Genomic DNA, 16142 nt, shown 5'->3' with positions numbered 1-16142 from the left:
TATAGTGATCTCTCATAATATTCCTTATAGATGAATGATTATTCAGCGTCTGATTAAAGTAATAAGTGCTCATGGATTAAAATTCGGAGCAAAAACCACTGTGATGCCGCTACGTGTAGACATAGTCAACTGATAAATTATAATATATTTTCTTCCAATTACTTCCATAGTTTTCTAATTATTTTTTACGCATATAAATATTTTCTTAGAAGGAGGACAGAATTGGCATCATTCATTATGTGGTTTTGTACACCCATTTTCTTGCTAATATTCTACCCTGAGCATTTCTTCATTGTCTTAAATTATTAATTGAAAACTATTCATAGCTAAATAATATCTAGATTGCTTTCAGTATTTTCTGCTGTTATAAACTGTGCCATCATTCCTTTATGTCTATCTTTCAGCACATCTTCAGTCATTTCCTTGGAATAAATTTCTAAAGTTTACTAATTTCTCATGTTCTTTCAGTTTGGCATAATGTCCTCAGAAAGGTTATAAGCCCATTTCAATTCTGGATGAATTAAATCTTTTTTATATTTCATTAAAATCTGCCTCCTTGTAACTTAAGCAGGAAAGCTGAATTATTTGTTAATACAATACTTTCAAATACTTGAAGGTTGCCCTGTCTCTGTAACTATTCTGTTTTCTAGACTGTACATTTTCTTTCTCATAAGTTTATATGGAATAATGGTGATTCAGTCCAGGCATTTTACTTGCTACTTCTAGGTATATAATAAACAGCTAGGTATGATTAGTTCCTAATTAAAGCAATATGGTAGGTGGAGGTATATAATCGTGGTATAAGCCAATCACAGTCCACTGAGTTTAGCAAATTTTTTTTCAGGTAAGATTACCAAAATAAAAATAAAGTGAGCTTCCTTGGAATCCTGACTGAATCTACTTTTGAAGTTTTTGGAGTTTAATTTACTTCTCCCAAAGATATATGTCAAGATGAAAGACATGTATGCTATTTTTAGCAAAGTATCCTGTCCAATTAATTAAAGCCAGTAGGACCTGTGTTTAATATTTAGTGTGTGTTAGTTTTGCTTTGTTTTTTGGCTCAGTGTGCCAACGTGTTCTACTAATATTGTAATTGTGTGGGCTTTAAACCAAGGAGAATCAAAAAAAGGGTTATGGGTTGCTCCATACCAATATATCATTGCTATAAAAACCCATACTATGTGGGTGTCAAAAGTGTTACCTTTGTGCTTTACTAATTAGAATAAGGATAAAATGAATTCCCTTAAATAATCCATTTTCTGAATAACATCTGTAGCTTCATAATAGGAATTAGGTAAACATATTTTCCATTCTTTTGGCTTAATGGCTTGGAATACAGTTGCTGAAGGTACAAGATTGTTTAAAATACTTATATCTCTATAGTATTTTAGGTAATAATTTAAAAACTATTCTTGAGAGTTGTTACATATATTCTCTCATTTAAAGCTCAAAGTCCCTGAGTTAGATACTTCATCCCGATTTTACTGATGAACAAACTAAAGTTTGGAGAAGTTAAGTAACTTGCATAGGGTCATGCATCTAATAAGTGGGCAAAGCACAAAAATCACTTTGCTATACTGCCACCCACACTAATCTCCCTGGGTAAATAAGGATTCTTCTAGATCCTTTAGCTCTGAGATTATAATCTACAGTAGTGATCACTACTACTCAACATCCCTAGGTTTAAAAAGCTTCAACTAGTATGATTCCCAGCAAAATAGAATATTTGGAAATAAGCAACCTATAATTTTTTCATTGGAAATAGAAATGCTTTTTAGTATTTTCTCGTTGAAATTGCCTTTTTAAGGTTTCTTTTCTGAGTTATAATATCCCTATTCCTATATTTTGTCTGCTATTCTTTTTGAAAATAAAGGTGGAATTAGGTGATGATATAATTGTTATTGTTTATAATTAGTACCAGATTTTGAGGTTAGTGATTTGGTATTGAGGCTTGTATGTAATCATTGACCAAATTATCACTTCTCAAAGCGCTATTGTTCTCTCTCACTCACTCATTCAAGTGGACAGAGTACTTTCTCTCTGTTGTTTCCATCTATCAAAGACTACTTTGAAATGGTTTTAACTTTCAATTCTTATAATTAGGTAATTACCACCTTTTCAAATTCAGTAGTACTTACTCATCTTTAGGATATTTTACATTTGTTTTACTTCATTTATGCCTGACCTGAGGTTTTATTAAGAATATCCAAGTATCTGTTTTCCACAGTTTATGCTGTTCATTCTCATTTTTTTCTTTCATGCAAACAGCAAAGTTGTTTTTTCTTTTAAATAAATAAATATCATGAGAATCGGTGTATATTTAATAAAACTAATTTCACAGAATTTGTTGTTTAGTCTTGGAATCCAAATTTTTAACTCATAAACCTCAATTTCTTGTTTTTGTACTTTATATAAAACCAAATAACTTTTCTGTTTGTGTTTTGTTTTGTTTGTTTTCTTCCTGTCTTCTTCCTCTAATGACAGGGAAAGATACTCAACCCAGAAGATTTTAGCCTGAAAGGGTCTTAAAGATAATCTGACCCCAATTCAGATGAAGAGACTGAGCCTCAGAGAATTAGATGATGTATCCAAGATCAGACAGTTTTTAGCAGAGATGAAACAAGAACCCCGCTTAGCCCACTGTCAAGAGCTTCTTCTTGGATTATCTCTGGGTCATCTCCTAACAAATATTGCATGCGATACGTATTTCTTATTTTTATTCCATATAACAAAACGCTGTAATTGACATTTAGAATTTAGGGATTGGCCAGTCACTGTTCTGTCTTAAATTACTGTGAACCCCATATCATTGACTATCCATCATAAGATGCCCTGGTGCTGTCTGTCTTAACTTTGGTTATAAGTAACTTTGGTTATAAGGTAAATATGATTCAAGTAATTAACAGATAAGTTATTGTAAATATAAATCAGTGTAACCTAATTGCCTCCTATGTATAAGAATATATGTATTTTGCTGTAGTTATTTTCTTTAACCTCCATTCTGTTTTACCTTTTGTGCACAACTTAGTGATAAAGAAATTTCATTGTACAAGGTTTGTTTTTTGAAGCATTCAGTGTGTTTATTAGTGAAGGGAGAAAATAATATAAATAGTCAAACTATTTTGATTGCAATTAATAGGCAAACTGAAGACTTAATCTCTCCACAGATAAGTTATTGTCCGTATCTACAACTGTGTATAGAGCCTTTGCGCAAGGCTTCATGTTAAACATTGAGGAGACCATCTGGAGTGTTCAAGGTTTTAAACTTAGAAAGATAATTACAGCATCTGTCCATGCTCATTATTTCACTAACCAGTGTTAATATTGTTAGCATTTTGGTCCTTCCATACTTCATTTGCCTATACTTTTTGACTGAGATTTAGGTGTTAGAAAATTATAGTCTCATACCAGTAGGCAAGTTGAGTCAAGATTTGCCTCAGAAAAGAGTGAAATATCATTAATATACCTCACACATGTGAGGAATTTTCCATTAGTTAGACTCATCATACTTGATCAATATGAAGTAGAATTTTGTACAGTCCTTCCTCAGTATCCGTGGGGGATTGGTTCCAGGACCCCTGTGGATACCCAAATCCCTGGATACTGAAGTCTCATATAAAATGATCTAATATTTGCATAAAACCTGCACACATCCTCCCTTATACTTTAAATCATCTCTAGATTACTTATAATGCCTAATACAATGTAAATGCTTTGTAAATAGTTGTTGTTCTGTATTGAACGGAATAATGACGAGAAAAAAAGTCTATACGTGTTCAGTACAGACGCAACCCTCATAGGAGGTTTCCATCCGTGGTTGGTTGAATCCGCTGGTGCGGAACCTGTGGATACAGAGGGCGGACTGTAATAACTACAATTCCAGGCTTATATTTATCACATACATTATAATATAGTTGAATTGGTAAGAAGCATTATTTCTGTGATGGGCATGTTGTGAATTTAAACATTTTTTTCATTAACTTGTCAGTTTTCTTTTTTAGAACCAATTTATGTTTCTTGCTAATGAAAAGAATTGAAATGTATCATTTAACTTTTTTAAATATAAAAGGCATGCTCACTGTTAACAATTCAAACAATAGAGAGATGTTTGAAAAAAAATCTTTAATAATATCTTGCCTATCTAATCCCATTGCCCTGAGGTAACCAGTGTTAAGTTTGATATGTATCCTTCCACATCTTATTCCATGTTCATTTATGTAGGTATTCAGATTAGAGTTTATTTTTATCCACATTAAACATGCTAGTAAACACTTTGCACCTTGCTTTTTTTTCACAGAACATCCTTCCATCCTTCCACATCAAGAATGAGAGCTATTGCATCCTTTTAATAGCTATATCGTATTGCACATTATTGATGTACCATGATTTAATAAGCTATTTCCCTATTAATGTCATTCAGGTTGTTTGCAACTTTATGACATTACAAGGAACGCAGATCTCCGTGGACTTAGAAATTTGGATATTCTGGTGCAAATTTCTTTTAATTTTCATTTTTCAGTCCATCTCTCCATCCAGCCAGCAGCTAGCAAATATTTACCCTAAGCTTTTAGTGTGCTGCTACTTTTGTAATCTCTGTGAAATGTCAACGAACAAAAACAAAGACCCTGCCCTTCTCAAGTTTATGTTCTAGTGAGATTCAGAATATTTAAATTCATTAACAGGAATTAGCGTATCTTCTTCTGTGAATTACCTGTTCTTATTATTTTCCCTTTTTTGGGGGGGGTTGAGGAAGATTAGCCCTGAGCTAACGTCTGTTGCCAATCCTCTTTTTGCTGAGGAAGGTTGGCCCTGGGCTAACATCTGCGCCCATCTTCCTCTACTTTGTATGTGGGACGCCTGCCACAGCATGGCTTGATGAGCAGTGCATAGGTCCGTGCCTGGGACCCGAACCTCCAAACCCCGGACCGCTGAAGCAGAGTGCACTAACTTAGCCACTGCACCACCAGGCCAGCCCCTATTTTCCCATTTTTTTATTGAGCTGTTTTGTCTTCTCATCAATTTATTACAATTTTTAAGTGTTAAGCCTTTTATTCTTTTGTTAAAAGTTACAAATATTTCCTCAGTCTCTCTTTTGCCTATGGTATTTTTACTGGAAAATTTTAAATTTTTTTAGGGGATGGCCTGGTGGTGTAGTGGTTGAGTTTGCGCGCTCCCCGTCAGCAGCCCGGGATTTGCAGGTTCAGATCCCAGGTACGGACATACACACTGCACATCAAGCCATGCCGTGGTAGCGTCCTGTATGTAAAATAGAGCAAGATAGGCACGGATGTTAGCTCAGGGCCAATTTTCCTTAGCAAAAAGAGGAAGATTGGCAATGGATGTTAGCTCATGGCCAATCTCCCTTACCGAAAAAAAAAAATTTTTAATTTTTGTAATGGTAGGTAAATAAAATATCTGTCCTTTTCTTTCTTTTGTTTATTTTTTGGTGAGGAAGATTGACCCTGAGCTAACATCTGTGCCAGTCTTCCTCTATTTTGTATGTGGGACGTCACCACAGCATGGCTTGACAAGGGGTGTATAGGTCTGCACCCAGAATCCAAATCTGTGAACCCCGGGCCACTGAAGCAGAGCACATGAACCCAAGCACTATGTCACCAGGCCAGCCCCTGTCCTTTTCTTTTTGACTTCCAAATTTCCTGTCTTAATAAGGACTGTGGTCCAGCCCCAAGGTTGTACAAATAGTCTAATTTATTCTAAAAGATTAATTATTTTAAATTAGTTCACTATATCTGGAATTTATTTTTATATAAGGTGACAGTATATCCATTTTAATTGATTTTCTTCCTTATGCATGACCAATTAATGTCCATGCAATTAAGTAAAACATTCTGTACTTTGTTGAATTGAGATACTACTGTATGTATTTTGGTTAGTTTCTTTCCTTTTTTCCTGATCTATTTATCTATACTTACTCTAGTTTTATAGTGAGTGGTTTCCCAAACTTTTTATCATGGAAAATTTTGAGCATATATCAAAGTTGACATATAGTGAACACTCATCACTGAGATTTAATAACTAGCATTTTGCCATATTTGTTTTCACTCTGTCTGTGTATCTAGTCCCACATCTATTCTTTTTTTTTAATCTCAGCAATTGGAAAGTAAATTGTAGACATCATGACATTTCAGCCATAAATATTTAATATGAATCTCCTAAGGCTTAAATCTGTGCTCCATTATGACCATAAAACTATTATTGTATGCAAGAAAATTCCATAATATGTATAAAACAATCCTCTTACTAATTTTTATACCCATGACATTGACTTTTTTGAGGAGTCTAGGCCAGTTGTCTTTTAGATTGTCCCATGTTCTGGATTTATCTGATTTCTTTGTGCTGTTGTTTAACTTATTCCTCTAGCTCTTTTGTAACAAGTGATTCTGTGGGGCCAGGAAGAAAAATTTACTCAATTTCTTAGTTCAAGAATGCCCTCTTCTGTTGGTATAGTGAAATGCAGCTTCTTTACTAAAGGATACATGGGGGGCTTTCTACTTCTGATTCTGTGATACCATCTTGTTTCAATACAGCCCTTCTCTTCTCTTTCTTTCTTTTCATTATCCACCAGGCTTTGAAGGGATGCCTTCCCCTTCGAAATGCTACTTACCTCTGGTCTTGGGGGGAACTTTAGTTGATGTCTATGTTCCACGACTGCCAGGATCTTTCCTTATGATTTCCTCTCCAGTGAGGACTCTGTAGTTGTCATTGCTGGTCTTGGTTGTTTCTATTTCCCCGTTTACTTGTAAATTGAAGTTTGAAGTGTTGTTTGTCTCTTAGTTATGTTACAAGTATGTGTTGTGAGTAATTTTATTTGCTCTTCTTTTTAGTCTCTGTGGTTTTTGGAGTATTTAGTTGAACATTTGATTTGAATTTGTATGACTACCATTTCCCCATGGGAATCAGAATGTCTAGTGTAAGTTTTAATATTTGGTAAGGAAATACCTTTTTTTCCCCCAGATAATCCATTATCTCAGCATTTTGTTGAATTTCAGGATATTATTGAATAGTTTCTACTTTACCCATTGATCTGAATCACTTCTTTGTCATGTATCAAAGTTCATATATTTGTGGGTCTGTTTTTGAACTTATATTTTGTTCATTCAATTAGTTGGTCTATCTCTTCACTAAAATGTAGTTGTCATAATTATCTTAGTTTTGTAAGTCTTGATATCTGGTAGGGCAAGTACTCCCTCTCTTTACTTCTACAGGAATATCTCAACAATTCTTGGCCCATTGCTTTTCCAAATAAATTTTAGAATCAGCTTGACAAGAAACCCTGTTGGAGGCTTGATTATTATTTAATTACTTTGGGAAGACTGGACATCTTTATGACACTGATTCTTCCTGTCCATGAACGTGAAATAGTTCTCCATTTTAGTATTCTTTAATGTCTCATTAAAATTTATTATTTTTCCTCCAGAAGTTTTTGACTTCGTTTTGTTGTTGTTTGTTTGGTTTGATTTATTCCTAGATACCTCAAAATATTTGTTACTATTAAATATGGAATTTTTTTTTGAAATTATAAAACTTTATTGAAAGAAATTTTAAAAGGTATAAGTAAATGGACATAACTACATTCCTGGATAGGAACACAATATTACAAAGATGTCAGTTCTCCCCAAAGTCATCTATAGATTCAGTGCATTTTCTTTTTTTTTAAGTTGAGGTATAATCAACATACAACATATCATTTCCGGTGCACGACATAATGATTCGATATTTGTATATATTGTATAATTTTATTTATTAATTTATTTTCCCCCAAAGCCCCAGTAGATAGTTGCATGTCATTGCCGCACATCCTCCTAGCTGCTGCATGTGGGACGCGGCCTTAGCGCGCCGGAGAAGCAGTGCGTCGGTGCGCGCCCGGGATCCGAACCCGGGCCGCCAGCAGCGGAGCGCACGCACCCAACTGCCAAGCCACGGGGCCGGCCCGATATTTGTATATATTGTGAAATGATCACTATAAGTCTAGTTGACGTCTGTCACCATGCATAAGTAACAGAATTTTTTTTCTTGTGATGAGAACTTTTGAGATCTACTCTCTTAACGACTTTTAAATATGCAATACAGTATTATTATTAACTACAGTCGCCATGCTGTATCTTATATCCCCATGACTTACTTATTTTATAACTGAAAGTTTTTACCTTTTGACTCCCTTGAGTCATTTCACCCATCCCCTGCCTCAGGCAACCACCAATCTGTTCTCTGTATCTATGAGCTTGTTTTTTTGTTTTTGTTTTTAGATTCCATGTATAAGTGAGATCATACAGTATCTGTCTATCTCTGTCTGACTTATTTCACTTAGCATAATACCCTTAAGGCCCATCAACATAGTATTTTTTTTTAAGTTAAAATTTCTGATTTTGTTGCTGATGTATAGAAATGAAATTGAGGGCCAGCCCCGTGGCTTAGCGGTTAAAGCTACTGGCGGCCCGGGTTCAGATCCCGGGTGTGCACCAACGCACCACTTCTCTGGCCATGCTGAGGCCGCGTCCCACATACAGCAACTAGAAGGATGTGCAACTATGACATACAACTATCTACTGGGGCTTTGGGGGAAAAAAAAAAAAGGAGGAGGATTGGCAGTAGATGTTAGCTCAGAGCCGGTGTTCCTCAGCAAAAAGAGGAGGATTAGCATGGATGTTAGCTCAGGGCTGATCTTCCTCACAAAAAAATAAATAAATAAATAAAACTGTTAAAAAAAAAAAAAAAGAAATGAAATTGATTTTTGTATTTTGATTTTATAGCTAGTCACCTTGCTAAAGTTTAATTTTTTAATGATTTTACTATATATTATTTTGTATTTTCTGTCTATGCCAGGGTTAGGCAAACTATAGCTAGCAGGCCAAATCTGGCCTGCAGTCTGGTTTTATAAATAAAGGTTTATTGGAATACAGCCACACCCATTCATTTGTGAAGAGTTGAGTAGTTGCAAGAGAGACCATATGGCCCCTGAAGCCTAAAATATTTATCTGGCCCTTTACGGAAAAAGTTTGCCACCCCCTGATTTAGACAATCACATCATCTTTAAATAATGACGATTTTGTTTTCTTCATTTTCAGCGCACTTAATTTATTCTACACTTGTATTCTTAAAAATTAGTTTTGCTAGGTACACAATTTTAGATGGACAATATTTTCTTCTTTAAAAACTTGAAAGATATTAATATACCCTCTCTGGCTCCCACTGTTGCTTTTTTGTGTGTGTGTGAGGAGGACTAGCCCTGAGCTAACATCTGATGCCAATCCTCCCCTTTTTTCTTGAGGAAGAGTGGTCCGGAGCTAACATCCGTGCCCATCTTCCTCTATTTTATATGGGATGCCGCCACAGGATGGCTTACCAAGTCGTGCGTCCATGCGCGCCTGGGATACGAACCTGCGAACCCCGGGCCGCCGAAGCAGAGCATGCGCACTTAACTGCTTGTGCCACCGGGTTGGCCCCCCACTGTTGCTTTTGAGAAGTCTGTTGTTCCTTTCTAGGTGATCTCTTCTTTCTCTGATGATTATCTCTTTGTCTTTGGTGTTATGCAGTTACACCACAGAGATCTAGGTGTGGATTTCTTTTTATTTATCCTTGAGTTATTTTGTGCATCCTGAGTCTATAGATTCATGGTTTTCATGAATCTAGAAAGTTCACAACCATTATCTCTTTTAAATATTGCCTTTCTTCTGTTCTCTCTATTCTATTTTTAGGCACTCAAATTAGATATATATTAGACCTTCTCCTGCTGTCCTCTATATCTCTTTATATCTTTCCATTTCCCTATTTCTCTTTGCCCCATTCTGGGTAAATTATTCAGGTGTATTTTCCAGTTCTCTAATTATTTCTTCTACTGTTTAACCTTTCAAGCAAGGTTTTTTTTTATTTCAACAGTTATGTTATTCAATTCAAGTTATCGCATTTTCCCCCAAAATTCATCTGTTCCTTCCTAATGATACCTTTTGTTGATTGATGTCTTTGTGATTCCATCCACGTTATTTCTTTAAACGTAATATTCACATCTATTCTGTAGTTTTTAACTAGACAATCCTAATTCTGCAGTTCTATAATCTATTATTTGTTCCTTGTGACTCTTAGTTCATAATGCTTTGCCTCCTTGTGTATTTGAACTTTGATTCTGAGCTCATTGCTTTAACTTAATTGGTGGGAGTCCTTTGGGCACAAACTGGGGATTCTAGAAGCTTTTCTCAGAGAAGATTTATTCCTGCTCAAAACTGCGGAATCACCCATCAGGGACCCCTTTAGCTTCTCCTGGGTCTTGTCTGACTTTAGAATTCTAGGTTACTCTTCCTCACCTCTTGACTGGAGATTCCACTTTTGGATGGGAAGAGCTGCAAAGTCGCCTTGTAAAAGGGGCGTTCAAGAGTGAGAGGAATTGTTACAGCTATCCTTACAAACAATCTAATGCAGTTTGCCCTCTGACCACAATAATTCACATGCCTCCCACATACAAAGTGCACTCATGGACACTTCCGAGAAGTCTCATTGTAGTTATAGCATCAAGCTCAAAGTCCATGATCTTGTGATCTGCGTCAGGTCCAGGTGCATGTGAAGGTTCTCTGGCATGGCTCCTCTCCATCCAGAGGCCTGTGAACTAAAAAGATATCTTTCTTGTGCTCCACATACTCAACATACAGTGGTGGTACCAGGACAAGCTAATCATAATAGACACTCCCATTCAAAAAGACGAGGAACAGGAAGTTCATAGTAGTCACTGGTTTATAGCAATTTTGAAATCTGAGAGGAACGTGTTGTCAGGTTCCCTTCAGGGGTCGTGAATGCTCCTTGATGAGGGTTGCGTTCTCTCTTTGGGTGTGGTTCTCTAAACCAGTGTTTTCCTCTGTTCTTGGTTCTGCCCTGGACTCTGGGCTCTGCCCCCTGAAATCTTTCCATCTTTTGCATAAAAATGCCCTGTGTTTTCAACTGAGTATCTTTTTTAACCTTAGAACTTCTCTTAGAAAGTTGGGAATCCAGAAGGCTCTTATTTTAAACTATCTCTGTGTCTTCGTAGCACTCTTCAAAAGCACTGGCTGTGCTTTTGTTAGTGTAACTCTCTTTAAAAATTATGGATTTTGGGGGCCGGCCCGTTGGCATAGTGGTTAAATTCATGGGCTCCACTTCGGCGGCCCGGGGTTCGTGGGTTCAGATCCTGGGTGCGGACCGACGCACCGCTTGTCAAGCCATGCTGTGGCAGCGTCCCATATAGAGTAGAGGAAGATGGGCATGGATGTTAGCCGAGGGCCAGTCTTCCTCAGCAAAAAGAGGATTGGCATCAGATGTTAGCTCAGGGCTAATTTTCCTCAAAAAAAAAAAAAATCTTCCTCACACACACAAAATATTATGGATTTTGTTTGAATTTCACACCATGTTCACCCCCATGTTGTTTCTCCATCATTTGTCTTTCTCTAGTGCCAGTCTCTTCATTCTAGCATGAGAAGAACCTGCCTCTTTCTACTACTGAGACTTGATTGTCCTTGCTCCTGTATCTGAAACATAACTACTTTACGCTTTGCCTCATTCACCTTTGTATCCAGCACTTCAGCTTATTAATAGTTAAGGACTAAGTAGAATGCAATTTTCTCTTTATACTTAAGCCTCTTAAAGTAATATTTGGGAATTTCTGAGATGTGCCTATTCTAGCCAGTCTAGCATACTAGAAACCATGGTGTCCCCTCAATGACAGTAGTCTCTAATCCACCTCTCCTCTCACGCCCCTCCCCACCCAACCAGTCCAAGTGATTACCATCTTAAGGTGAGTCCTAGAGCAGGGCTCAGCAAACTGTAGTTCACAGGGCAAATCTAGCCAACTGTCTGTTTTCGTTTTGCTCACAAGCTAGGAATGTTTTTTACATTTTTAAATGATTAAAAATATTCAAAAGAATAATAATATTGTGTGACGTGTGAAAATTATATGAAATTCAAATTTCAGTGTCCGTAAATAGAGCTTTATTGGAATACAGCGTGCTGATTCATTTACATATTGTCAGTACCTGCTTTCATGCTACAATGGCAGAATGAGTAGTTGCAACAGAAACTGTATGGCCCACAAAGTCTCAAATAGTTACTATCTGGCCCTTTACAGAGAAAATTTACTGACCTTGGTTTTAGAGTGGTTAGACAACAGGGCAAAGCTTCTTCTGTTCTGTCTTAGACCATTTTATCTTCTGGTATGATTATGGACCCAGTTATATTTGAAAGAGCTTTAGTCAAGTTGGAAGCCAGCATTGCTCTTCCCTTCGGCCCAGCCCCTACTTGTGCTCCTGCTCTCAAACATACTCCATTTAAATACGTCTCCTCTTGGTGTGTACCCTTGTTCTCCTTTTCTTACAGTAATATTTGACGTTAGGACCCGTTACTCTTTTTGACTCTCCTCATATAGTATCCATTCTCCTTGCTGGTGCTAAAAGTATTTTATAGTATTTTTAAGGTGAACTTTAAAAGTGTATCAGAAAATGGGATGATGATTGTGAAATGAAACAGTTTATTCAACAGATTATTCCCCTATGCAGAAATCCTTTTTCTACTTTGTTGGCCAATCAAAACCAAGGTGAGGGGAAACATTAGGCAAACCAGGATGTAAAAAGGTTTTCCTTTTTTTTTTTTTTTTTTGGTGATGAAGATCAGCCCTGAGCTAACATCCATGCTAATCCTCCTCTTTTTGCTGAGGAAGACCGGCTCTGAGCTAACATCTATTGCCAGTCCTCCTCCTTTTTTTCCCCCAAAGCCCCAGTAGGTAGTTGTATGTCATAGCTGCACATCCTTCTAGTTGCTGTATGTGGGACGCGGCCTCAGCATGGCCGGAGAAGCGGTGCGTCGGTGCATGCCTGGGATCCAAACCCGGGCCGCCAGTAGCGGAGCGCAAGCACTTAACTGCTAAGCCACGGGGCCGGCCCAAAAAGGTTTACTTTCGATTCATACAAGAAATAAGCAAGGCTAGAATGGGGAGCTCAGCATGTCCTCTGTCTACACTATTCACATACCCAATACATTCCCGTTAGCAGCAGCTCTGCATATACAAAGTGATTCTCAAAGGTAAGAGTGAGGTAAATTGGAGTCAACTATTCAAACCATGCAAGTTCTTGCCGAACTTGGTAATGCCCATGTCCAGGTTTAGAGACCTAATTGTCACATCTGAAATAGCCTAAGGCTGCATTTAATGATATTTGTAGCCTTTCAGCTCTGCAGCTTCTGTGGGACTTTTAAAAGCCATTTAATTTCTACTCCCTCTCCCCTCCCCACTGGCTTCTTTGGCCCTACTCGTAAGACAAAACTCACTGGATATTAAAGGCATTATGATTAGAGTGAATTGTGACTTTCAAAGTTAGACTTTACTATGTATGTCCTTAGTCAATGGCACATTTTTTTGGCCTTATTTGGGATTTATTCAGATGCTCTGCATTCCCTTGAAAGTTTTTGATGTATTTGTGGCTGGAGGGTTAAGGTATTGGAGTTAACATTCTGTTCTACGTGTGCTACCTTTTGTAAACTGCATATTCACTGTAGTAACTCTTCATCTTCATTTTTTCCATTCCTCTGTAAAACTTTCTGTCTTCCACACTTCAGCACACTAAGGTTGTTAACTGGCTCTGTTCTTGTACATGTGTGTACATCTTCTCCACCAGTTGAGATGTATACTTTCCAGGAGTCAATTTTTTGTTCTCAAACTTGCCTAATGGTTGCTCTTGTTATTTTAACAAAGTAATTTGCAAGAAGTAATATGTAAATGAACAAAAAAAATTAATGAATGTGGAAAGAAAGTTGTTTTTATGAAAACCGTGTTGAATGTTTAGGAACTACTTGATAAGGACAAGTCCCTAAATAAATCTCTGTTCAGTGGCGTGGGCAAGACGACTGTGAAAGATTGGGAAGAAATTGTAAGAATCCAGGCTTCTGCACTCTTATCAGGGGACCCCTAGTCAAAAACAGTAAGCCCCATATTAAGAGATTTGTAAATGAATGTGGTGTAAGATGTTAAAATAATATGGTTAGGTATCTTATTTTTTGTTTCTTTGCTTTAACTGATTATTTTCAGTAAATCAGTTTACTAAGACTGATCAAAATCATGGGGGTGGGGTTGAGCGTTTTATTGTCCCATTGGATTTTTTTTTTTAATATATAGGGAATAACTTTGTAATTTACTTAGTTTTGTAATTGAATTTCCTACAGCAAGCATGCATTCTTTTCTCTTAGTTTGTTAAATTGTGATTGTTTTTAATTTGCAGTTTTATATTGCCTTGCAACTTTATGTTATGCTGTTCTGTGGTCCATCTCTTACTGCTATTAAAACTCACAACGATCTTCAAAGGTTTTTCTTATTTTAAAATGAGGAGCTTCTTACATACCTTTGGAAATCCTGAGTTTTTTTTTATTAGGATGATGTTAATTTTTTAAATCCAGTTTTGAGGGCCGGCCCCATGGCTTAGTGGTTAGGTGCGCACGCTCCGCTGGTGGCGGCCTGGGTTCGGATCCCGGGCACGCACCGACGCACCGCTTCTCCGGCCACGCTGAGGCCGCGTCCCACATACAGCAACTGGAAGGATGTGCAGCTATGACATACAACTATCTACTGGGGCTTTGGGGGAAAAAATAAAATAAAATTATTAAAAAAAAAATCCAGTTTTGAAGTATTAATTGGGGAGATATTTTTAATTTTAATTTTTAATTGGAGAGATTTTTAAGTTAGTTGTCCCTTGGGATGTACATCTTGTGTAGTTGAAATCGTATGTCGAATTCTTACCATGAAAAAGTAAATATATAGAGATAGAAACTAAGTACCATCTGTATCATCCAGGGTTCAGTCAGGAAATAGAAACCACAGCAGTTATTTTTACAGAGAGAATTTAATATAAAGAATTATTAAATGGGTACTGATGAATTAAGATTGCAAAAAGAGAACACTAAAGTATCATGGAGATAGCAATTACAGGGTACAGCTCCTACCCGTAGACCTGGAGGAACAAAATGAGGAGGTTAAAATTATTAAAACTTAGAGGTTTTGAGGAAGAGCCCTGCAGAGCTGTGACTCAGACCTCTGAGGAGCGGGTACTAGCTGGCTGGTGTCTCTGATGGGTGCAGTGAGCTGGTTCAGTGAGTGTTAGAAAAACTGCAAAACTAGAGCCAGGTGGTGCTGCTGAAATGAGCATCCTGCCAGAGTTGCTATGGTTTTACTGACAAGAACAGGAAGTGGTCAGGAAGCAGGGCCCTTTTTTCTTCAGCTTCCAGTCTCTCTCCAGCACCCCCATTGACAGAGTTTAACAAACCATTAGAATCAGCGGAAAAATGGTTTGCTCAATCCTAGGCCCAGCATCACAGAATATAAAAGAGTGAATTTGGAGCTGAAAGACAATAGCTTAATTACTGGCTCTTAAACAACTACTGCCTTTTAAGTTTACCTTTTTATTGTCTATGTGCAATAAGGGAAGATTTGTTTGCATATTTAAATTTAATTTCAAGACTCTCATTTCTTTCACATTTGCTTTCCTGACCACTGCAGCACACATGAATCCTCTGCATCACTTATTTAGCATCATTTATTGACATTTAGTGTCATTTAAAATTGCTCAACTTTTTAAATGTCTATCCTTTCACCTGTGTTTCTTTTGTGTCCTTGCTATTGCATTGAATGAGGGATGGGAGGGCTCTGTTCTTCCAGTTTGGATTTTACTACCAGCCTAGCCAAGTACCTTATAGAGAGTCAATCAACTACTGCTAAGTACCTTGACTTTTCTGAAAGTTGGAGATTTTTTTTTTAATGCTTTCTTATAAAACAGAATGTCTCTCAAAATTATACCTTTGTTGATATCAAAAGAGTTACATTTTCATGTTGTCCTTGGTGCTAAAATGCTGAAAAATAAACTTTAAAAAATAAATTTCCTTTTAATTAGCAGGTGCTTCTAAGGAAGGAGGTGCCGGAGCAGTTGATGAAGATGATTTTATAAAAGCTTTTACAGATGTCCCTTCTGTTCAGGTAAAGATACCACTAAAGTGGCACTCCCCATGAATATTGCCCATGTTACTGTTCATATAATTATCTATTTTTGTCCCTTTAAAAAATTTTTTTTTCATTAAATAACTACATAAAATACTTGACTTATTATTACTAAGCTATTATATGTTGG

At 36.9% G+C, this 16142-nt stretch overlaps 1 protein-coding gene across 4 annotated transcripts in view; it reads left to right on the top strand.

The window, feature by feature from the left end:
• The window catches only part of CLASP2 (cytoplasmic linker associated protein 2), a 170822-nt gene that overhangs the window by 55227 nt on the left and 99453 nt on the right, over positions 1-16142 (top strand). For 2 of the 4 annotated variants that reach the window (XM_087430684.1, XM_087430682.1), the window contains exon 9: positions 15912-15991. In XM_087430684.1, the coding sequence (XP_087286810.1) occupies positions 15912-15991 (80 nt within the window). Of the gene's footprint in view, positions 1-15908; positions 15992-16142 lie in introns of all 4 variants that reach the window. The other 2 variants (XM_087430683.1, XM_087430681.1) reach the window with 1 other exon arrangement.

Source organism: Ceratotherium simum, chromosome 5, assembly GCF_057802395.1.
Source record: "Ceratotherium simum simum isolate JZ-2026a chromosome 5, ASM5780239v1, whole genome shotgun sequence".
NCBI lineage: Eukaryota > Metazoa > Chordata > Mammalia > Perissodactyla > Rhinocerotidae > Ceratotherium > Ceratotherium simum.
Note: the sequence above shows the minus strand (reverse complement) of the source record. Positions and strands in the feature narration are given on the sequence as shown.